Source organism: Podarcis tiliguerta (assembly GCF_965153285.1).
Source record: "Podarcis tiliguerta genome assembly, chromosome: 5".
Taxonomy (NCBI): Eukaryota; Metazoa; Chordata; class Lepidosauria; order Squamata; family Lacertidae; genus Podarcis; species Podarcis tiliguerta.
The window spans coordinates 83,153,897-83,178,652 of NC_139538.1; the positions used below are offsets into that span (position 1 = coordinate 83,153,897).

At 44.9% G+C, this 24,756-nt stretch overlaps 1 protein-coding gene across 4 annotated transcripts in view; it reads right to left on the reverse strand.

Annotated features, from left to right (window-relative positions):
• The window catches only part of VCL (vinculin), a 104,118-nt gene that overhangs the window by 49,177 nt on the left and 30,185 nt on the right, over nucleotides 1-24,756 (reverse strand). For all 4 annotated transcript variants that reach the window (XM_083440337.1, XM_083440335.1, XM_083440336.1 and 1 more), the window contains exons 3-5: nucleotides 12,215-12,285; nucleotides 6,290-6,440; nucleotides 4,053-4,161 (exon numbers count right to left, since the gene is read on the reverse strand). In XM_083440337.1, coding sequence (XP_083296463.1) covers nucleotides 4,053-4,161; nucleotides 6,290-6,440; nucleotides 12,215-12,285 — 331 coding nt within the window. The remainder of the gene's footprint in view (nucleotides 1-4,052; nucleotides 4,162-6,289; nucleotides 6,441-12,214; nucleotides 12,286-24,756) is intronic.

The window sequence follows — 24,756 nt, forward strand, 5'->3', positions numbered from 1 at the left end:
CGTATGTAACCTGAGGTACCACTGTACAGTAACTCATCAAACATTAAAAGCTTCCCTAAACAGGGCTGCCTTCAGATGTCTTCTAAAAGTCTGGTAGTTATTTTTCTCTTTGACATCTGGTGGGAGGGCGTTCCACAGGGCGGGCGCCACTACCGAGAAGGCCCTTTGCCTGGTTAACTGAAGATGTCAACTAGCAGGACTGGGAAAGGGGGTCAGTTCAGAGTAACCAGGATTTGCTTAGATCAAACAAAGCAGCTGATTCTAAAGTACAAAATATAAAATACAAAAATTTCCCATACTGAATGGCATGCCAATCAGAAACAAAAGGTGAACAAAAAAATCACTTCCACGATGTAAAAAGGCATAATAATAATAATAATAATAATAATAAAATTTTATTTAAACCCCTCCCTCCCCAGCCGAAGCCGGGCTCCGAGCGGCTAACAACAGTAAAATAATACAACATTCTAAAATCATTTCATTATAAAATCAGTTCAAATCAGATTAATGGCAACCATTGGGCTAGAGTTCTGTGAGGATTGCCAAAGGAGGGAGTCAGGCTGTGCCCTGGCCAAAGGCCTGGTGGAACAGCTCTGTCTTGCAGGCCCTGCAGAGAGATGTCAAGTCCTGCAGGGCCCTAGTTTCTTGTGACAAGAGCGTTCCACCAGATTGGAGCCACAGCCGAAAAAGCCCTGGCTCTGTTTGAGGCCAGCCTAACCTCTCTGTGGCCCGGAACCTCCAAGATGTTTTTGTCTGAAGACCGTAAGGTCCTCTGTGGGACATACCAGGAGAGGCGGTCCCATAGGTAGGAGGGTCCTAGGCCGTATAGGGCTTTAATGCTAGTAGTCTTAATATGTCCCCAACTTAGCACATCGATTATATTTATTCTCTGAACTATCGTCTGCACATCTCTGGAGACAGTGATCCAAATATTATGAGCATACCAGACAAGGTCATGCCCAAAAAGGTGGCAGCAATAGGAAGGAGATGACTGGCGGCTGCAGCCAGCAGACCTAGATAGCCAATGAAAAATAAACAACCACAGCAAAACTACTAGAGCAACTGAGCAAAACAAAACACGTAAACAAAAAGGACAGGAAACGTTTCTAAAACAGAAACATGGAAATTATTTCCCTTAATTTTTATGCTTCTGTTTTAAAAAAACGTTTCCTTTCATTTTCATGCCATCTCGTTTCGGTGAAATAGAAATGCAGGTCAGCATATCCAACGTTAATGATGCGTTTAATTAGGAAGGGAATAACAAAACAAAACAAAAAAAGATGAACAGTTATCTGATGCAACTGGGCAGCCTATGGGATTGCAAGAGTAGAGGCAGATATTGGAACAGCATCCCATAATTTGGGCAAGTTTGGAGTAGAGTTGGAAGCCAGAAACTATTTGTACCACAAATTCTTCAGGCCACACTACATTCAGAGAGTGAGAAGAGAGTGTAAAGAAGAAGAAGAAGAAGAGTTTGGATTTGATATCCCGCCTTTCACTCCCTTTAAGGAGTCTCAAAGCGGCTAACATTCTCCTTTCCCTTCCTCCCCCACAACAAACACTCTGTGGGGTGAGTGGGGCTGAGAGACTTCAGAGAAGTGTGACTGGCCCAAGGTCACCCAGCAGCTGCATGTGGAGGAGCGGAGACGCGAACCCGGTTCCCCATATTACAAGACTACCGCTCTCAACCACTACACCACACTGGCAAGGCCTGCCAGCAAAAGGCAGACAGAACTCCCAGAATAGAAGACATCAACTAGAGTAAGTGTTATCTAAACAGAGTCCTCCACCAGGATAAAATATATATTCTGAGTCTTGAATTTATCCAGCGCCTTGGCTAGGCAGGCCTTCAGCGAGAAAACTCCACTTCCTACGAAGTCCCAGAAAATTACAAAGTCAGGCGATAAAAAAGGGTGGAAACCTCATTGCCCTCCAAGTTGAGAGCAAAGCACTCACTTAAAGCAACTTTTGACAGCCTGATGTATTAAATATCTGAAACAGCTGCTGTGGGCAATGCTTTACATTGTCTCTGGCTGCAAGCAACACGGTCTCACCCCATTTTTGTCCTTCATCTGCTCTTAATAATTCAGTGTTTCTGCATACCTCTCTTGAACACAGAGACATGTGTAATTGTTCTAGGGGTTGCTCGTGCGTAAGTTGCCGCCACTCCTGGCTAGGTTACCTGGTTGAACCCTTTCTGTCTGGACAGCCTCAAGTTTCGTGGCTGCCTCAGTCGCTGGCAGAATCCGTCAGTGGGCGTTTCTTGAACCTTTTCCAGCATAAAAGCTGTTTGACGCCCAGGCTCTTCCCAGTCTCCCTGCGCGGAAGTCTTCTGCGCAGGGTGGGTGTGGGCAGCGGAGTACCCGTGCTCTCTCCGCTGGTCTCCAGCGAGGAGTCCTGGAGCCACCTCTCCGATTCCCCTATCTGCCCCCCTTCTCCACTGCTGTTACGCTGATTTCCTTTCCGAGCGGATGGGCTGCCTCTCTCCCTCCTGGGACCCTCTCCGGCATCCCTCTGGAGCCTTCTCTCCGCCTCCAGCTCCGATGGCAGTTCCCTGACAACATGCTTGCTTCTTTCCCTACCGCCATTTTTTTTAAATCGATATTGGAGAATCCCTTCGATTTTCCGCTTGATGTAGAGGCAAAGAGGTTCCAGCAGCTTCGAGCTAGCTGGGGAATGCCTGTCTGCTCGTCCTGCTTCTGAATTCCTTTCTGACTCCCTTTCTGGCTCAAGAACGGTTCGTTCCTCTTGGCCATTCCTCATTGTCAAAGTGGATGCGACAGAGGCATTTGTGTATTTGCTTGCCTGCCCCATTCATATATAAAGTGGGAAGTGGGAGAGGTCTAGAGGAGCTAAGTTTAACATCAGTAGGGGCATGCCAGAATAAAAGAGCCCCTGAACTGAGTCAGGCTGGAAGGAAAAGTACCTGAAGCAATGGGACCTAGGGAGATAGAGCAGGGAAGGATCCAACTCTTCTAAGTTAAGGATTTTGTGATCCCATCCCGTCCCTCGCCAATTTATATGTGGACGATGCAGGCTCATGAATTAAAAACAGGGCTATCACTGTCATAACCCACAAATAGTGACTGTTTGCTGGCTTTGGCAGACTGGTTAAAGGGAAAAAAGAGGGTTAAGTGCCTCTCTGTGCTGCTACCACTTCAGGGTCAATGGTTCACAAAGTATGCAGGGGATGGCACAAATCGCAAAGGTTTTATTCATATAGCACCTCCAGGGAGGTAACACTTCCCACGCTTCAAGAAAACACGTAGGTGAAATACTACAATCAGCGTTAGAAACTCAGCTATATAAGCTAGGTGCCAAATGGCTCCTTAAACAAGGGCTACTATGCTCTTTTAAAATGTGGGGGTTATTGTTGTTTTTATTTTGATTATAGATTTTGTGATTTTATATTCTGATTTTATTCTGTAAACCGCAGACGACGATGATGATGATAGCAGTTGCCAAAACGGAATGGCTCCAAAGCCGTATTTTTCAAGACGGCTTTTTGGTTCCTGAAATTCATTCTGATTGTGTAGATAACATTTTAATTGACAGAATTCCACAGGATGTGGTATTAGTATGTGAAAACAGTCAAGATCCAAGGATCTGCAGGCACGCACCTCCTGATGGTGGAGACATCAGGCACCAACCTGGCGACGGGGAACCTTCATTTGGTTGCAAGTGGCTGATAGCCAGGAGCAAAATGTGCCTGGCGAATTTCGAACACTGATTATAAACAGCGACTCTAAAGTTTGCAATGCCCCATTTCAAGCCAACGGGTTCTAGCTCTATTTACTCTCACAAGCGAGGTTTCTTCCTTTGCAGTGGCCTTGCACCCAGTACTGGGCACGGATTGGCAGGGACAAGGCTTCAGGTAGAGCCTTTTGGTTTGAAGCTAGAACCTTTGGCATGCAAGACATGAGCTTGGCCACTAAGCGATGGTGCCTCCCATAGCTCAGGAGAGAGAGAGAAAGAAAAATCTCCACATTATTAAAGGTGCCAGGTAAAAACATTGCTAGAATGCACGAAGAGGAATACTGGGAATGTCTAACCTGGCCCTAGGTTCTTTGTGTAGGTGACCAAGTCTTCCATAGTTTCCACCACCTCTGCCACTGTTAGGTATTCCAGAATTCCTTTGCAGACACGAATGATTTTACGGACCTTAAATAATAATAAAAAAGGTAATCATTAGTGTTTTTTCCTTTTATCACAACGGGCCAACATGGCTTCAAGTTAAAGGCACTGTTTCTGATCAAAAGCAGAGCATGCACAACATCAGTGGCAATACGGAGGGACAAGCGATTTGAACAAACATCCGGTGCTTTCCAGCATACAGTGGTACCTTGGTTCTCAAACCTAATCTGTTCCGGGAGTCGGTTCGACTCCCAGAACCATTCAAAAACCAAGGCGCAACTTCCAATTGGCTGCAGGAGCTTCCTGCAGCCAATCAGAAGCCACGTCAGATGTTCGGCTTCCAAAAAACATTCGCAAACCAGAACACTTACTTCTGGGTTTGCGGTGTTCAGGAGCCAAAATGTATGAGACATTCGAGAACCAAGGTACCACTGTATTTGCTTTCAGGGCAACAAACGTGTGTTGTTCCGCATACTTTGCAATAGGTCTGTTTTCCCTCACGATAAAACACCACGTTTAGTTGCTCTGGGATGAATGTCTGGTAGGTGCAATGCGCTCCCCATTACCCCTCAATAGAAAAAGCTGCCTGCAGAGTTGCACATGACTGCAAGGATGCTTTTTCCCCATCGTGTTCTTTCAAGTACAGTGGACCCTCGGGTTACGTACCTCTCTGGATACGTAACCTTCAGGTTACGTTCTGCACGCCGTGCGCATGCACAGAAGTGCTCTATCGCGCTGCGCAGAAGCACTCTATTGCACCACATGCGTGCGCAGAAGCAGTGCCTCTGGTTACAGATTTTTTGGGGTACGCACGGACCCCTGGAACGAATTAAATTTGTATCCAGAGGCTCCACTGTAATGTTCTCTGTGCAGCGATGAATGCAAAATCCCTTGAAAGAAAATGTATGCCTTCTATATTTAGATGCTATATGAGCACTGTTGAATGTGTGAAATTAAGCGCAGCACGGGAGAGAATGTTCCATTTTAAAGCTTCAGCCAAACGTTGCATTATATTACCGTTTCTTTAATATTTCCAGCGTGACAATGCAAGTTTGAGAACACGCTATCAAAATCAGAAAGATGGGGAAAGAGCGAGCACTTTCCAGAAATCAGATTCCCTGAAGGCAAATTAACTACTCCATAATTTCAAGAGCTATTATCTCCAATGGTATCAATAAGAAATGGGAGAGTAATTGCTAATAAATCAGGTGCCAAGGATATTCATAGCATGGCTGATAAGCTTCGCTTTAATGCACCTCTCCTAAGCCTCCACAGTACTAACTAAAAAGCACCGAAAAAATACACAGTCATTGTGTCTGCTAAGGAACATCTTGCATTTATTCTCAATGCCAGGGCCGCATGCTGTAATGTTAATTCAAAACATGCAGAAATAAACTTCATAAAGAGTACTGGTGAGAAAAATCTTACTTTAAAAAACACGTACAGTCGTACCTTGGAAGTTGAACAGAATCTGTTCCGGAAGTTCATTCGACTTCCAAAACATTCGGAAACCAAAGTGCGGCTTCTGATTGGCTGCAGGAAGCTCCTGCAGCCAATCAGAAGCCACGGAAGCCTCGTCGGACGTTTGGCTTCCAAAAGTAGTTCGCGAATTGGAACAGTCACTTCTGGGTTTCCGGTGTTCGGGAGCCAAAACGTTCAAGAACTAAGTTGTTCGAAAACCAAGGTACGGCTGTAATACCATCGTGACAAATTGATGCATTTCAGACTTTTCAGTGCTGTGGTTCAGACAACTGTTGGGGGCTTTATAAACCATGTATTATGAAGCCGGGAGTGTGCTTCGCACTTCTCCTCTCCCTTTTCCTTCGTCTCTTGTGACGTGCAGATTTTAGCCAGAGTCACTCTACCTTACTTTCCTGTTAACAACAACATTAAGAGCTCAGAGCCACAGTTTGGATATTAGAGGGAACTCTGGCTTAATACAAGCCAAGTTCTGTGCACAGAAGCCAGGAATTTTGCATATGGTGTGCAACTCAGTGAGGGCAAGGGAAAACCCTCCCCAGCCCCGATGCTCAGTCCTGGTTTTATGAATCATGCTTTTATAAACCACTAATGCAGAAAACAATATTCAGGCAAGCGCTCTAAATTTGCAGCCAGGTACTGCGTAGGTGTTGCTGACTGGCATTAGAAAGCTCACCTCGGCCTCATCGAATGTCAGAAGCAAGTCCGATGTCCCAGAAAGGATGCCTCTTGATCCGTCAATGAGGTAATCACGAGCAGGTACTGAGTAAGGGTCCGTTTGGAGCATCTGCGCAGCCTGTACAAGCTTTGTGCAAGCATTTTCCACCCTAGGAGGAACCATTGTGAGAGAGAAATTAATGCCAGTCCCACTACCTGTAGGGGACAGAAGGGAGCCAACTCTGGAGCAGTGTGACTACAGACCAGTGCTTCCCAAACTCTCCAGCTGCTTTTTGGACTACAACTCCCATCATCCCTAACTAGCAAGACCAGTGGTCAGAGATGATGGGAATTGTAGTGCAAAAACAGCTGCAGACCCAAGTTGGGGAAACACAGTAATAGAACACCTTCCTTTGCATTGTACACAGATTATTTAACATATCCTCTTTACTCCTACAAGGGACACAGATAGCGCTGTGGGTTAAACCACAGAGCCTAGGACTTGCCGATCAGAAGGTCGGCGGTTCGAATCCCCGCGACGGGGTGAGCTCCCGTTGCTCGGTCCCTGCTCCTGCCAACCTAGCAGTTCGAAAGCACGTCAAAGTGCAAGTAGATCAATAGGTACCGCTCTGACGGGAAGGTAAACGGCATTTCCGTGCGCTGCTCTGGTTTGCCAGAAGCAGCTTAGTCATGCTGGGCACATGAACCGGAAGCTGTACACTGGCTCCCTTGGCCAATAAAGCGAGATGAGCGCTGAAACCCCAGAGTCATCCGTGACTGGACCTAACGGTCAGGGGTCCCTTTACCTTTACTCCTACTCCCATGCCAGGGCGCATTTTCTAGTTAAAATGTAAAACACAGAAACAGAAGATTGGTCCATTTAGCTCTTAGTACCCTTAACCTTGGTTGGAGGCACTTCTCCATGCTTTTGGACAGGAGTGATTCCCAGCTGCTGGGAATAAGTATGAGACCTTCTGGATGCAAAGCATGCACTCTGCCCCGAGCAATGGTCCTTCCTCTTGCATAAAGCTGGTTTCCTTTGAAGCATGTATGACATAAGTTGAAAAGGCCAGTGTTTGGGGAAAACTACACATTACATGCCAACATGCATTTAAAAACTATTAACCGATGGCCCGTTTTGGTTTAAAAGCTTCTTGCTGGAGGCAGAGGTATAGGACCCAGCTTTGTCACCGAGAACCTGACACCACCTTTGCAGGTGGAACTATGCAGCAATAGGGCACATTGGTTTTTCAACTTTCATATTCCAAAAGGGAGGGGTACGAAAATGTTGTAACATGACTTGGGGGTTCAAAAGATATTTCAGTTAAATTAATATAATTTAGTTTTGCTTGGTGAGTAAACTGTGTGCGAAACTGCATCGAAATCATTAAAAATGATTGCCTAATACTTACAGTTATGTTATATTATTATTATTATTATTATTGAGCATCGCAACATTAAAATTATTTGGTTTTCCGAAAGCAAATTATGTGCTTCTTCAGCAAACGTAGACTTACCAAGCTAAATGCTGCCCAATCTCAAAAATAGCAGATTTGAATTCCTCACACTCAGAAGCCTATTTTTAAGAACCCTCACTGAAGAAATTTGCAAAATTAAGTTTCACTCCCTAAAACGGCATGCCTTAATGGAGCGAGTCTTGGGAGCTTGTCCCACTTCTTTCAAAGATTGGCAGGAGGCGCAGGTCACTTGTTGGGACATCTCCATAGCTTCTGTTTGTCAATTAATCTCTCGCCTTGCTCATGTACCTTAGAATCTACCTCCTCCTCCCCCCAACTATCATCCCAGGGCTATTTGAAGGGCCATCTTGCCCTGAGGGGAGGAGAGAAGAAGGAAGCTTGAGGAACTGTCACCAGCCTGTCACCAGTTCTGTTCTGATTGGAATACAAAAATCTGTGCATGACTCATACAGGTTTGGCATTCAGAGGTTGTTGGGTTGTTGTTTTTAAATTATGCTTTAACCAGGGAAAATGACTCCTGATAGTCTAGACCATTTGACTATCAGCTAGGGCAGGCTGACATTATTTGCTGGCTTGAAATATCGTTAAAGCAAGCCATTACCTTATATGAAGAATTCTAAGCCCAAAATTATTAAAATGCCATTTGTGAAACGGTTACTTTCCTTTTATTCACAGTGAGTTTTCTAAAGCGTCAAGTCTGAAATCAGACAATATGCTCTCGCAATGTACACAATAATTAATTTCCTGGAGCACTAATCTGAGCACTTTTGGTAGCTCAGGGACTCGGAGCTGCAACGTAATTCTCACCTACAGTAATTTTTTGATCAGCATAATGCAAGATAATGCTGGAGCCACGGCCAACTTGTTGATAAAATCTGCGGATTTTGTCGAGTTCAATACACAAAATGATGAGTTGCACTGACAGCAAGCTACTGGACGTGCGGACTAAGCTGTAACACAGATGAGAGAGTAACATCCTATTTACAAGCCAAATTTAGCAAAAGATTAAATATAATTCACTTGGCTGGTTTTAGATAGCAGCCAAGTATCTTGTAAATGCCACTAGAGCCGTGTGTGCTAAAACATCTACGTCCTTTCCAGATAAAAACACAGCACTAATTATTTTTTTAAGGTAGAACTTCGGTGTCTAAAAATAAAATACTATTATTTCTGCAGGAGTTAACGTATGCATCATTCTCTTGCCTATTTTGCACCATTTCCTTCAAGTTCTCCTATTTGTGCCTGTGCAGGTCTTGACTTTGGTTAACTTCTTATTCTCATGGCTAATCTGATTTTACAACTGGCATGGAGGTTTGACTAACATACAAGCCGTAGTTATTAATCTTGAGGTGCTAAGAGCGCTTGGTATTGTTGCAATGAAAGCAAACAATTCTCACAGAGATGGTAGAGCCATTTCGGGGCTATATATTACAGATAGTTCACATCGCTGAACCCCTTCCCCATATGCAATTAACCCCTTCCACACAGAAAATGGTTACGGAGAAGGGGTCAGCCTAGTCTTCTCCCTAGCAAAGAAGCTTGCTTGGTCAATTCCCCCCCCCCCCCCATGAAGGAACATTCATTAAGGCAAGCCCTCACCTGCAATCTTCAGTGTTACAGCCCCAAAATATATTTATTACCTCAGTGTGAATATAGCCAGCGACACTGGGAACGCAACATAGGTTGGGATCCAAGACAACAAGCCAGAGGGTTGGGGACGACTTTGAACAGCTGACTCACATGTCATAACACAGGGGTCCCTAATGTGGTACCCACAGCCTAAAAGCAGCCAGGCCATTTCCCTAATTTAAAACTACCTCCCTCCCCCCCCCCAACCACCAAAACAACTGGTATTAGCTGGGGGAAGAGACAGGGAGGGAGAGAAGGATGCAATGTGGGTCCCTATTGCCCTTCACAGCTGCTTTGAAAGGTGGTTTAAATCAAATAAAGACTGATTGCAAAATTAATGAATGTTAGAATGATGTTGGATTGAGGTTAAATGGTTTTTAGTAATAATGTTATGAAGGAATATGTAAAAACGGATCGTTAACAGGTGAAAATTCAAAGTTACAATATATTAAGATCAAAGATAAGGATAAAAGTAAAGAGGGAAAGGATTTGCTGAATAAATAATTTGAACTGGAATACAAAAAAGGGAGGTGTGAGGAGGTCCGGGAAACAAGCAAATGCAAGATAAGTAATGAAAGATTGAATTGTTTTTAATTGTCTTTTATTTTTGTATTTTTCTTCTTTTTCTTTTTGTAATGTTCTGAAAATTTTAATAAATATTATATATATATATATATATATTAAAAATCAAATAAAGACTGTAGGGGGAGGGATAACCGTTAACCACCCCAGAACAACAGTCAAGCGAAAAGAGACCTGATCATGGATCGCCCGTGTCACAGCTTTTTGTGTCCACCAGTTCCAAAAGTTGCTGTTGTGTCCAATGGCATTTTCAAACCCTAGGCCCTATCTGTGCTGTCCGTTTAAAGCAGTATCATGCCATTTCCAACAGTGATGGCTTCCCCCAAAGCTAAGGTTACCAGACGCCCCCGTTTCCCAGGGACAGTCCCCGGATTTACAAATCAGTCCCCAGACAAAATCCATTGAAGTTGAAAAGTGTCCCCGGATTCATTGGAAAAAATCTGGTAACCTTACCCAAAGCATCCTGGTAACTGCAGCTTGTTAAGGAGAACCCTGTTCATCTCACTTAAATGCAGTAATACCAGAGCCTCCATGTGTCCCTATTTTCAGATCAACAAAAGCCATCCCGGTTTCTGATTTGATCCCAGAATGTCCCGTTTTTCCTTTGTTGTTGTTGTTTAGTCATTTAGTCATGTCCGTCTCTTCGTGACCCCATGGACAAGAGCACGCCAGGCACTCCTGTCTTCCACTGCCTCCTGCAATTTGGTCAAACTCATGCTGGTAGCTTCGAGAACACTGTCCAACCATCTCGTCCTCTGTCGTCCCCTTCTCCTTGTGCCCTCCATCTTTCCCAATATCAGGGTCTTTTCCAGGGAGTCTTCTCTTCTCATGAGGTGGCCAAAGTATTGGAGCCTCCGCTTCAGGATCTGTCCTTCCAGTGAGCACTCAGGGCTGATTTCCTTAAGAATGGATAGGTTTGATCTTCTTGCAGTCCATGGGACTCTCAAGAGTCTCCTCCAGCACCATAATTCAAAAGCATCAATTCTTCGGCAATCAGCCTTCTTTATGGTCTAGCTCTCACTTCCATACATCACTACTGGGAAAACCATTAGGCTATCCCTATTTTCATTGGAGAAATGTTGGATGGTAGGGAGTTATGACCCTCTAAGCCAAGGAGATAAGTAACTATACAACCTTTAGAAGACATCTGGGATTTTTTTTTAGTGTTTAATTGTGTTTTCTATATATGTTGGAAGCTGCCCAGAGCAGCTGAAGCAACCCAGGCAGAAAAGTGGTATATAAATGATGAAATTATCATTGTTATTGTTATGAAATAGGATGTCCTTATTTTCATGGGAGAAATGTTGACAGGTGTGCAATGCAGCATATTATACTCTCTCATTCACACTATGAAATCCCAAGACATAATTAGATCTTCCTATGCTTTAGAGAAAAAGTTGGATGTAATCATAGTGCAGTATATCTGATATTTAAAGCAGGCAGAGAAGCTACTAAACAGATATTCAAAATAATCCACAATGCAAATAGATCTTCATACAATTTTCCATTTAGCTTTTTCACTGCCCCAGATTTCCCACCTCCTGGCAAAGGCATTCATGTGCTTGAGGCAACATCTTTCTGCCCCACATCATGGGATGCTCTCACCCCCAACAATTTAGCAAAACCTTCATCTGTCTTAACTAATAAAGAACACACACTATTCAGAAGCTGGCCAGAAACAGCCTTTTTCAATAAGGAATTTATATTTGACATTGTCAAGGAAATTGGCTTAATGATAACGAAAGTGATTATTACGCCTTCAAAACCTCCAAGAAGAAGATCATTATATCTTTTGCGCCGATGCATGAAGTTAATTATGAGCACCAGCCAATTAGCTTTCAGGTATCAAACAGAATCTGAGCCAGACCAAGGGCACACACAGAGAAAAGCAGACACGCTACCCCTTGAGACTGTCATCCAAACTAAAAGGGACTTTTATCTTGGGGAGAAAAATATTATTTGTGCGGCTAGTTGTTGGAGAACTCTGTACTGAAGAAGCGGGATATTGGAACAGCTAAGACCACATTACAAAGTCCAGTCCAAATTAACCCAAATCTCTGATGAATAACAAGTCTAATCTTGTTCCTGATGTATTAGTTTGCTATGTGCAGGGGTTTTCGCTTGCTTGTTTGTTTACTGAGAAGCATTCCGTCAAGGGAGGTCTCATTTGCACTCCAAAATAGTATGGCACGGATACAAGGTTACCGAAGCTTTTCTAAAACCACTATCAAGACTTGCAATGTTTATTTTCTTACTTAATGAATGCAGGAGGCATGTCTCTCTTCAAAATCTGGTCTTCCGTTGTCTGTACGGTTTCTTTTCCAACCTGCAGCAGAAGCAAAAAAAAGTTGTTTTTTAAAATCACCCGCTTCAGAATTGCAATGTAAATTTCTTAATAAAGTCAAAATATGAACAGCTTTTCTTGTTCCCATGGTTTACTACTTACGTGGCACTCGGGAGCAGTGCTAGATACTCAGATATACAGTGCTACCTCGGGTTACATACTCTTCAGGTTACAGACTCCGCTAACCCAGAAATAGTACCTCGGGTTAAGAACTTTGCTTCAGGATGAGAACAGAAATCGTGCTCTGGCGGCGTGGCGGCAGCAGGAGGCCCCGTTAGCTAAAGTGGTGCTTCAGGTTAAGAACAGTTTCAGGTTAAGAACGGACCTCCGGAACGAATTAAGTACTTAACCTGAGGTACCACTGTATAAGCTAGGTGCCAAATGGCTCCTTAAAGAAAGGTTACAGTCACCAAAATGGAATGTCGAGTTGCCATTTAGACAGCTCTAAAGTCTTACAGTGGTACCTCAGTTTAATTCGTTCCGGAGGTCCGTTCTTAACCCGAAACCATTCTTAACCTGAGGAGCGCTTTCGCCAATGGGGCCTCCTGCTGCTGCTGCCGGTGCACGATTTCCGTTCTCATCCTGGGGCAAAGTTCTCAACCCAAGGTACTACTTCCGGGTTTGCAGAGTTTGTAACCCGAAGTGTTTGTAACCCGAAGCGTTTGTAACCCGAGGTACCACTGTGTTTTTCAAGTGATGGACTGATTGTGATTGATTCTCATTTAAAGATCTGGCTAGTTCAGAGGACCACTTTGAGCTAGGTTAAGAGCTTTGAGAACTTAAAGGAGAAAAGTCACATGATCCAGGGACAGTCCACATGTATATTGGCCTGTCTCTTTTTCTTAATGGTGACACAGACCATTCATAAGGTAAGAATATTCTTCACAACCATGAGCAGGGCAGAGGGGTGCAGAGAAGGCAAGCGGAAACAATTAACTATAATGTTGTTCACTGTTCCTGCTCAGGCTGCCCAGAAAAAGCATTTTAGTTCCTGAAATTCATACCGATTATGCAGGTAAAATATAACAGACAGAATTCTACAGAATGTGGCATTAGTGTGCGAAAACAGTCACATTCCCAGGCATGCACCTCCAGAGGGCGATGTCACCTAGCATCCAGGCATTCTCACTTGGTTGCAAGTAGCCGGCAGCCAGGTGCAAAAAGCTCCTGGCGCCTGGCTAATTTCGAACGCTCCTCTGAAGAGGAGAAGGATACCCAAGGCATTGGAATGAAGCAGACTAAGGTGACAGCACACTAGCATGGTCACAAATCTGAAGGGTTCCCATCTAAACATGGTCGCGTTACAAGAATGGAATGAAGGATATTCGCTGCAACCACCAATTCCTCCCTAGTGCATGCTTGTGGGCTTGGGCAGAGAGATGCTGCAGCAGAGGGGTTCTGGAACAGGAAGCCCATGGGTAAAATCTGAACCCAGAGCTCACTGGATGGCTTTGGGCAGGCCACTCTCAGCCTCAACCCCACATCTACAATATAAATATTACGACTGGCCTGCCTTAACATGCTTGCTGTAAGGCTCGTCACAGGGGAATGTAAGTGAAACGATTTGGGCACTTGGAAGCACTGTATTTCAACATGCAACCCTGAAAAGCGTTAAAACGCCACTGTATTGCTCTTTGTGCTACTAAATCACTTAAAAGGTCCGCGTACAAAATAAATGCACCAATGGCAAGCACACTCCGTTCCCTAGCAAAAGACTTGAGACCCTTCTTGACTGCTTCACTAACAAACAAACTCCACAAGATGAAATTATCAGCTTTGTTTAAATATTGTTGTGGAAAACTGGGCTGTACGCCTTCTGGATTTTTAGGCTGGGAACAAGCTCTTAAATATTTACTGCACCAACATTATATCACAATAAATAATAATAATAATTCATGAGAGAATATGTTATGTACGTACGAAACAGAAGCTGCCTCCTAGACTGATGCCTGGGGGTAGCGATAATTGGAAAAATCTGGAGACAAGCTTGTCACTGTGGTGTACCTTGTAGATTTCTGACATTTCAATCGCTCACTTGCTCAATGGATTTCCCCATTTCAATCCACTTCAGAAGGGATTGTGCAAACCATTTGCTAGCTACTAGTTGCCCAATCAAGAAAAATCCACCATTGCCATGTCTCAGATGCCTCCCTTCACCAGTAACATTTAATACGTGAATGTGCCTTATAGAACTGGATGGTATCTGGTTTTCAACATCACAATACGTCACCAGCTAAACATCACAATATACTGATATATCACGACGTCTGAAATAAGGATGGAGGCACTGGCTGGTTTCACATTTTTTTCTGCATTGTGTGTGTGCGCGTGCATGCAATGCAAAAATCACATCATGATTCACGATATATTGCCAGGTCAAAAATTATGAAACCGATATCACAATATGGACTTTGAACTGCTTTCGGAACTTATGTCGATGTATCACCCAGCCCTAGTGCCTTACTGCACACAGTGCCAAGGAGAAACTGTGCACTCCCTGACCCAATGACCACAACAAATACAAGGAAGCCAATACTTGGCATCTTGCACCATAACTGGTGACTCAGAAGTCATCCCTGAAGCTCCCAATGATATGAAACTCAAGGGTTTCTTCAGCCACTAGGCGGGAGAGTCAGGGGCCAAGGAGTTCTTTTTCCTCCTTCATGTTCCTCATAAAAACCCACTTCCTGTTATTTACACAGAGCTATGGGGACGCAGGTGGCGCTGTGGTCTAAACCACATAGCCGGACTTGCTGATCAGAAGGTCAGTGGTTAAAATCCCCGCGACGGGGTGAGCTCCTGTTGCTCAGTCCCTGCTCCTGCCCACCTAGCAGTTCAAAAGCACGTCAAAGTGCAAGTAGATAAATAGGTATCACTCCGGCGGGAAGGTAAACGGCGTTTCCGTGTGCTGCTCTGGTTCGCCAGAAGCAGCTTAGTCATGCTGGCCACATGACCCGGAAGCTGTATGCCAGCTCCCTCGGCCTATAAAGCGAGATGAGTGCCGCAACCCCAGAGTCATCCGCGACTGGACCTAACGGTCAGGTGTACCTTTACCTTTTTATGATCAAAGGGAGGAATTCAACATTGCACCCCTCTCATCGTTTTGCCAGAGCAAGAAAATCCCATTTCGCCTGCCCCCTGCACTGCTCTGGGGGGGTGGGTTCTCCTGACCCTTGAGAGCAGATTTGGGGAACAGAGGGGAGAAAACACCACTGTGCTAGTGGGAGCCCTTGCACCAGCTTACTTGAACCCAAGCCACTGCAACATAAACAAGAATTCAGGTTCCTGGTGGTCAAAGCAGCTTACAGTCAAAATTTCAATATGGGAGCACACAACCAAGGAAAGGGAAGAAGCAGTGAATATGAGCAAATGCACATACATAGGTTCATTTTTGGCTGGGGATAAGGACTAGGCAACTAAGCCACAGGCTAGTTTTAAAAGGGAGTTGAGGAAGTTGGCATTCCTCACTCAGAGAAGCAAGTACTTCCAGTTAGTGCCGCAAACTACAAGGAAACAGTACTATGAAATCTCTGCAAGCCAAGCAAAATACTTCCAGCCCACAAAAGGAAGAGAGGTGTATTTTAGGAGTGCTGATGCACTGAAATTACTATTTACAGCTCTACCAACACAACACCTACCCACCCCCATTTTCTGCAGGTTATTATATAAATATATCTGGACATTCTCTTCTTGCACAGTATGGATCCCAGAACGTGTTGAAACAAAAGGTAAGAATACAGAAGGACACACGGGCTAACATGAACATTTCTCTCTCTCTCTCTCTCTGCAGGCTTGCATGGCAGAAATGCTTCCCCATTTTGGACAGCGTGGGAAAGGGTTTTCCATGGATAGCAATTTATGATAAAGTTTGTCCATGCAGGGAGGGACTCTGGTCTGACAGGGCCCCTCCCCGCATAAAAGAACTCTGCAAAGTAGTTCTACATAGAATCGTAGAATCACAACATCGCAGAGCTGGGAGGGATCCCGGGGGTCATCTAGTCTGTTATAAGAATTTTAAGCTCTCAAATATAGAATAAATATTCATAAATGCACACATATCTAAATATATGAACCATGTGTCTGAAATAGTACGGGAGAGCAATCCTGAAGCCATTTTGACTCTCCCGGTGACCTCAAATATTCCTCTCTCTGCAGTAAGGGAGGCAAATGGGGAAATCCTGCCCATCGTCTTTTTGCTTACAAATCCTGTCTTAAGGGCGCATTTGTGTATGACTAGGGTGAGCCTGTGACCTGGATTCAGGAACTAAAGTATTAACCATCACAAAAGAATGGCCAGACTGCCCAGGCAATGCAATCAGTCATTTCTGCTGTAGACCACCTCCCTCTGTCATGTATGTATGAAGTTTTTTGGGGGTGGTCTTGGGCTACAGGGTGGGAAGTTTCAAAAGTCTATACAGTGGTACCTCAGGTAAAGACACTTCGGGTTACAAACTCCACTAACCAGGACGTGGTTGTTCCAGGTTAAGAACCTTGCCCCAGGATAAGAACGGAAATCGTGCACCAGTGGCAGCAGGAGGCCCCATTAGGAAAAGCATGCTTCAGGTTAAGAACGGACCTCTGGAACGAATTAAGTTCTTAATCAGAGGTACCACTGTATAAGGGCTTGTGCACCATTGTTCAGGGTTCTCCTCCCTCTTGCGCATGGTGAGTGGGGACCCTGTTGCAACAGTTCCTTGAATGAAGACCAGGCTTACTAGCCACTTTGCTTCCCAATATACTCTGGTTAAAAGGGACGCGGGTGGCGCTGTGGGTTAAAGCCTCAGCGCCTAGGGCTTGCCGATCGAAAGGACGGCAGTTCGAATCCCCGCGGCGGGGTGCGCTCCCGTTGTTCGGTCCCAGCGCCTGCCAACCTAGCAGTTCGAAAGCACTCTCGGGTGCAAGTAGATAAATAGGGACCGCTTACTAGCGGGAAGGTAAACAGAGTTTCCGTGTGCGGCTCTGGCTCGCCAGAGCAGCGATGTCATGCTGGCCACGTGACCCGGAAGTGTCTTCGGACAGCGCTGGCCCGCGGCCTCTTTGAGTGAGATGGGCGCACAACCCTAGAGTCTGTCAAGACTGGCCCGTATGGGCAGGGGTACCTTTACCTTTATACTCTGGTTGGCCTCTGTTATTTTCTCCTACTGATAGGGAACCCACCAAAGGACTCTGTACGGGCTCTGGAATACTGCATAAGGGAAAGGGAGCAGTTTTTCTTCTAACAAGTCCCAACCCCTTCAGTGCAGGAATCTCAACTAGTCCAGCTGAGATGGCTCAGTAGGTAGAGCAGGAGACTCTGAATCTCAGGGTTGTGGGTTCGAATCCCACGTTGGGCAAAAGATTCCTGCATTGCAGGGGGTTGGACTAGATGACCCTCGGGTCCCTTCCAACTGTATGATTATCAGTTGGTCATACAACCTCAGCTTAGAAACCTCCAAGGAAGAAGAATCTGCTACCTCTCGTGGGAGTCCATTCCAATGTCAAAGTCCTAGTTATTCTGGGACTTGTGGACTGTTGAGGACATGGAGGAAAACAATTCCAGAGCGCTTCATCAACTCATTTAAGCTGAGCATCAAGACAAGAACTGCTCTCTTTCCTGCTCCTTTGCATTTGGAGGAGGCGAGAATAAACTTTTGCCTAATCGGAGGTTTCTCAAATTCCCAGATGTTCCCGTTGTTTTTTTATGACCAGCCCTTTCTCCTTTCCCAAGGGGAAGAAAAATAATATCTATGGCGAGGTCAGTTGAAGACAGGAAAACGAAAAGTCTGACGTTCTAATTTTCAATTCGTCTCGAATAGGTTTTCAGCGCTGCTGCCCTTCTGACAATCAAACAGCGGGAGGCGGGGAGAGCCACGGGAACAGAACAACAGCCTATGATGATTACCCTTTTCCAGATTTGCTCAGTCACACTTGACATTTCAGACATGCAAATACTACGCCAAGTGTTATAATGTACAAAGCAGAGCTGTTTGGCTTGTTGTTGTTTTTCAGCAGTGATCAGCACTGTCTTTCAGCAGTGATCACATTATTATCTATGTAATCTGACCCCCCCCCCATCTGTTGCCAACTGCTAAATTGACTGGGGTGGGGGCAAGGATTCCTCCCAGGAAAGCCTTCCAATAATTCTATCGAATAGATTAAGGGTAGGAAACCTAAGGCCCAGGGGCCGGATGCGGCCCAATCGCCTTCTCAATCCGGCCCGTGGATGGTCCAGGAATCAGTGAGTAGAATGTCCCCTTTTATTTAAAATGCATCTCTGGGTTCTTTGTGGGGCATAGGAATTAGTTCATTTCCCCCCCAAAAAATATAGTTCGGTACCCCCACATGGTCTGAGGGATGGTGGACCGGCCCACAGCTGGAAAAGGTTGCTGACCCCTGGAATAGATGCATCTTTATAACACACCACCATTTAACTGAATAGAATGGCCAGGTCATTACTATTATTATATTATTATTTTGCATTTCAAGATAAATATAGACGGAAACCTTATAGAGAAATGTCCGTGACAGCTTGGTGCAGATGTGTGACTTGTTCAGTTTCCAGGCATATGGCCAAGCCAAAAAGAATACCATCTTCTGTCCTCAACTGAGAGGCAGTTCGTGAGAGGTGTTTCCTTACTGCAGCATTTGCTGCTACAAACTTTGTACAAACGATGCAGCACTGGGGGTGTGTAAAAATAAATAGGCACTTAACGGGACGCGGGTGGTGCTGTGGGTTAAACCACGGAGCCTAGGACTTGCCAATAAGAAGGTCGGCGGTTCGAATCCCCGCGACGGGGTGAGCTCCCTTTGCTCGGTCCCTGCTCCTGCTAACCTAGCAGTTCGAAAGTATATCAAAGTGCAAGTAGATAAATAGGTACCACTCCAGTGGGAAGGTAAACGGCGTGTCCATGAGCTGCTCTGGTTCGCCAGAAGCTGCTTTGTCATGCTGGCCACATGACCCGGAAGTTGTACGCCAGCCAATAAAGCGAGATGAGCGCCGCAACCCCAGACCTAATGGCCTGGGGTCCCTTTACCTTTAACACTCTGAAACCTTAACTACAACTAAATTTAAATTGCTATTATTTATCCTCAGCGCATTTATGTGGCCTCTGACCACCAACACACTCAATTCTAGGTTTTTATTTTCTGCTGGGGTTCTCCTGAACTACCTTATTCTATACAAACACGCATAGAACATTATAGCTCCTACCCTTTGGGCTGTTACCAGCAGATGAAAGATGAATCCATGTTTAATTGACTTGTTATTTAGCTAGCATCAGCATCAGATATTTATCTATTATTTAATCTGTTTAATCTGTTCTTTAATTCTGAAGACAGCTGGGGAGCCCCAATGATAACACACTCTATAAATCATTTGTTTACCACCAGCTTGTCAATGCTGCGTCTTAAAATCAGAACGAACATGAGTAAACATTTGGTTTGCAGGCTTGATAATGCTTTTGTGTTTGGCTGGCTGTTTTTACAACTACCTTTAAATGATAAGCATGCTTTGCATGCTTATGCAAAACTACACAACCCCTGCCCCCCCCCCAAAAAAACCAACCTGCTTAATATCCACATGATTAACAAGAATTGGTCAGAGAGAACCAATTGTAATGTATTACAGAGAGCTTTTTAATGATCATGGTGAGACTATAAACCACCAAAATTCATAATATCACTACACACAAAGTATGATAAATCAGGGGAAGGGGGAGACAACACACGTTTTCCATTTCAGAATACAAGCAGCCAGAGACTACTGCTGTGGGCTACATCGCAATCTAACAAAATGAACGAACAGATCACACTGGCCCCATAAAGAACAGGCCTTTAGCTACACAGATACAAATTTACAGAACATGCAAAATTTGCTACAGATTTTGTCATTTTCCCCCTGAAGTTTCACGTTTCTAGGTCCCCTGGCTACTGCAGATTCTAAATTATATGAAACTGCCTTCGCTACCTTTGCTGAGGAAAGGAAAAGACGATGTCAGGCGAACAACACAGAGCAAGCGGCTGGCTTTCCTATCAACTGACGGGAGTCACTCACACAATGCCTCAGGGCAACCAACTGCCTAAGTATGTTGTCAGTATCAGGAAAAAATATGGGAGGAGGACACTCCTCAAAGGGTTGAGGATGTGAACCATGAAACTGCCATTTGTTAAGAAACTTGGCTGAAATCCTAAAACACATTTAACTGGGAGTAAGTTCCACAGAACTCAGTTGCTGAGGCATGCTGAGACCTGTGTTATAGGTTCATCTGCTGCATCTAAGAACTATGACGATGCTACTAGGCATAGGCAGGTGGGAGAGAGAGAATCATGGAATCGTACAGTTGGAAGGGACCCCAAGGATCATCTAGTCCAACCCGCTGCAACGCAGGAATATGCAAACGACCCATACAGGGATCGAACCTGCAACCTTGGCGTTATCAGCACCACACTGTAACCGCTTTTGGAATAACTGTATAGAACTGATCTTATGCTACGGACTTAAGGCTCTATCACTTCCTCAATGATCTGTTGGAGGGTTTTATCAATAATCGCACCAGAAACAACAAATACACATCCCCACATGTCTTTCTATAAATATAGGTAAAGGTAAAGGTACCCCTGCCCGTACGGGCCAGTCGTGACCGACTCTAGGGTTGCGCGCTCATCTCACTCAAGAGGCCGTGAGCCGGCGCCGTCCGAAGACACTTCCGGGTCACGTGGCCCGCGTGACGAAGCTGCAGCTCGTGAGCCAGCACCAGCGCCGCACACGGAAACACCGTTTACCTTCCCGCTATAAAGCGGTACCTATTTATCTACTTGCACTTAGGGGTGCTTTCGAACTGCTAGGTGGGCAGGAGCTGGGACCGAACGACGGGAGCTCACCCAGCCACGGGGATTCAAACCGCCAACCTGAAAGTGGTATAAATGTTATTTCTTCTATGTGTCTTCCAAGTTAAGGAACTGGCTGCTACTGAAGTCTGCCTTAAAATATTTACAAATAGTCCACTAAAAATAAGCTTTGGGTCTGTTTGACTGTAACAGTATTAAATGTGCTCTACTGACCTTTCTCCTGAAATCAAATATTTCAACTCAACTAAACTTACCTACTGGGGAGCGGGAATATTTTTATAGCATGTACAATTAAATCAGCCAGGCCTCCTTTGGCTAATTAAACCATCTACGAGGGGCATTTTTTTGGTTGGATAGTATGGTATGTATGATTTGTGTTTTATATTGTAACCAGGGCTCAGCAAACTTTTTCAGCAGGGGGCTGGTCCACTGTCCCTCAGACCTTGTGGGGGGCCGGACTATATTTTTTTGGGGGGGGGAGGGGGGAGAGGAATGAATTCCTATGGCCCACAAATAACCCAGAGATGCATTTTAAATAAAAGCACTCCTTCTATTCATGTAAAAACACCAGGCAAGCCCCACAAATAACCCAAAGATGCTTTTTAAATAAAAGGACACATTCTACTCATGTAAAAATGAACTGATTTCCGGACCATCTGCGAGCCGGATTTAGAAGGCGATTGGGCCGGATCTGGCCCCCAGGCCATAGTTTGCCTACCCACGTTGTAACCCCCTCTATGATCTTGGATGAAGAACGGTATTTAAATTTTATAAACAACAACAACAAATTATGGCGATGTGTACTTTTCAATTATATTATACTGAATACAACTCAAATAACCATATTGATTTAAGGTATTAAGAATCCCCCCCCCCCAATTTTCTAAATCACAATTTTCTGGGAAACCAGTGTCACTGCCTAGTATCTCTTGCCAGTTCACAGCTCTGTGTGTGTGTGTGTGTTTGAAGCTTTGACCTAAACCACCTGCCAACTTTACCTTCCTGCAAAGAAGCAGGATCACAGACTGTTTTATTCATTAAGCAACCAAAAACTCCTAGCAGCCACAGTCCAGACCATGGGTAGGTAAACTAAGGCCCAGGGGCCGGATCCGGCCCAATCGCCTTCTAAATCCGACTCACGGACGGTCTGGGAATCAGCATGTTTTTAAATGAGTAGAATGTGTGCTTTTATTTAAAATGCATCCCTGGGTTATTTGTGGGGCATAGGAATTCGTTCAATTTCCGCACAAAAATACAGTCCAGCCCCCCACAAGGTCTGAGGGACAGTGGATCACCCCCCTGCTGAAAAAGTTTACTGACCCCTGGTCCAGAAAGTCAGTGTGTGAGCCACACTGTCACATGCACAACACAATATAAATATTTTTAACAGTGTTACTCGTGTGCCCATTTCACAGGTTCGAAAACAGCTAAATCAGAATGTATCTAGATTTTTCCACTCTCAACTCAAACTACTAGCAGGAATTTACACAGAGTTCCCTAGCACATCCATGATCTGGTAAGGCAATGCTCCAACCTCAAACCCATCAGCAGAATTTGGGCCACATAGTGATCTGCAACATTACAGGACTCGATGCTTAATAAAGGCAGACGCCTGCTAATAATTCTCACCCTTTCCAGTTTTGATAGCCTTTAGGAATTGTGTGCTAGTAAACTTCCTAGCTTTACCCAATAAGGAACATTAAATAGTTCCTAACTAGGGACCCCCCCACAGCAGCACACAGAAGTTGCAACACAAAGGAAGTCGAAGGCAGGGAAATTGAAAACAAAAAAAAAGAATTTCTGCCCTAGCCCTGCCCTCTGATGCCTCTCCACCACTGGCAAACCATTAGCTCAAGGTGACATTCCGATACTGTTAATGTAAAAACAGATTAATTATTGTGTCAAAAAGCAAAGCATCTCCCCACATACTGGTTTAATTACATTCTCTCCCCCCCCCCCCACTGGCATTTTTACGGCCCATCTGTCACTTAGATTTATTACGTGACTGTCAACAACCTTACCTAGACTGTCAAAAATACTGGGTTATATCACTCCCCACTCAGAAGCTGAAACTAAGCCGTGTGTGTTTGTGTGTGTGTGAGAGAGGGGGGGGGGGCTTATTCCCATCAGATCCTTACAAGGAAATTGTCCTCAATGGATGCCTGGCTCTTTCAAGTGTCTCCATCAGTTTCTCCTGCATCCTGCCAAGACTGCTAGCCCAGAGAACAAAGATTTACACTGTTGGCAGAGCAGAGTTGAACTGAACCACTTTGTAGCAGGCAGGCAGGCAGACAGACAACTCTGGATTCCCTCATCAAAATTTACTGCAGCCTATTCATCAGGACAAGAGAGAAGATCTGGCCCTGAGAAGCAAATGGACAGTGAAGCGAGAGAACAGCTGCGGTGTCTCCAGACAGCCTCAATCTATTCAGCGCTTAAGATGAAGGAGGAAAAACCTGCAGAGGAGCCAGACTGAGAATCCAAGAGCCAAACCACGCACAAAAAGCAAGGCCTGTGGCTGAATCCCCTGTCTTTTTCCTTAATGCAAAGTGGCACTGTGGGGTGGGTGTGTATTAATTTGATTGGAGAAGAGATGTTGGGGAATGGGGCTTTTAATTCTCTTCACTGCCCCACACTAGATCAGCACTTCATGTACCGTATTTTTCTCTCCATAAGACGCAGCTGACCATAAGGCGCACCTAGTTCTTTTAGAGGAGGAAAACAAGAAAAAAAATATTCTGAACGAAACAATGGATGTATGATTTTTGTGGTTCATGCTGTGGCCACAGACATGGGATCTGATGGTGAATTTGGGGTGACCCAATGTAAAAATCCTGAGGATCCTCTCCCAGGCAGCCTCCACTAGCCTTCCTTATCTTTCTTCCAATCCCACCGATCAGCTGTTTCCCTTCAACACTCCCTTCCCTCTTGTTTGCCTTAGTGTCTTTTCCTTAGCTGAAGTACAGCTAGTTTCTGCACATTTTCCAGGAAAGGACACCTTCCTCCCCAACTCTGGAAGCTGAAAATGAGCAAGTTCAAGATGAATATTTTCACAACATCTAAATTAGCTCTTTGCACCCTAAAGTTAAGATCTGGGAAAAAGTAGCATCTTTTTAAAATAAACTGTCAGCAATCAACAAATGCACTCACTCGCCATAGATGGTGTAACATCTACCTTTCCCAACTCTGGCCAATTTTCCTTCCCTCCTCTCTGGCAGGAGCAAAAGAGGTTATCATGATGAAGCTCAAGAAGACCTTAATGTGTATCATTGTTTGGATCATCAGGACAAATTTATAAAAATGGGAGATGGAGGAAGCTGACAGAAGCAGCAGTTCTCAAATGCCCCACCAGAAAACTGTGGACAGGGGACACACACAACAGACGACTTAATAAACCTTTGGTTGTTGTTCTACAAATCAAAGCACATGCATAACTCGACAGTGGCGTAGTGTGGGGGGTTCAGGGGGGGCCGGCCGCACCGGGCGCAACATCTGGGGGGGCGCACTCGCACTCGCACCTCTCTGCCCCTACCTGGCTCACTCACTCTCTCTCACTGCAGTGCTGGCTGTGCAAATCCGATCCGAGCCGCCGGGTCGCCGCCCACTGTGGAGGGGAGGGTGCCAGGC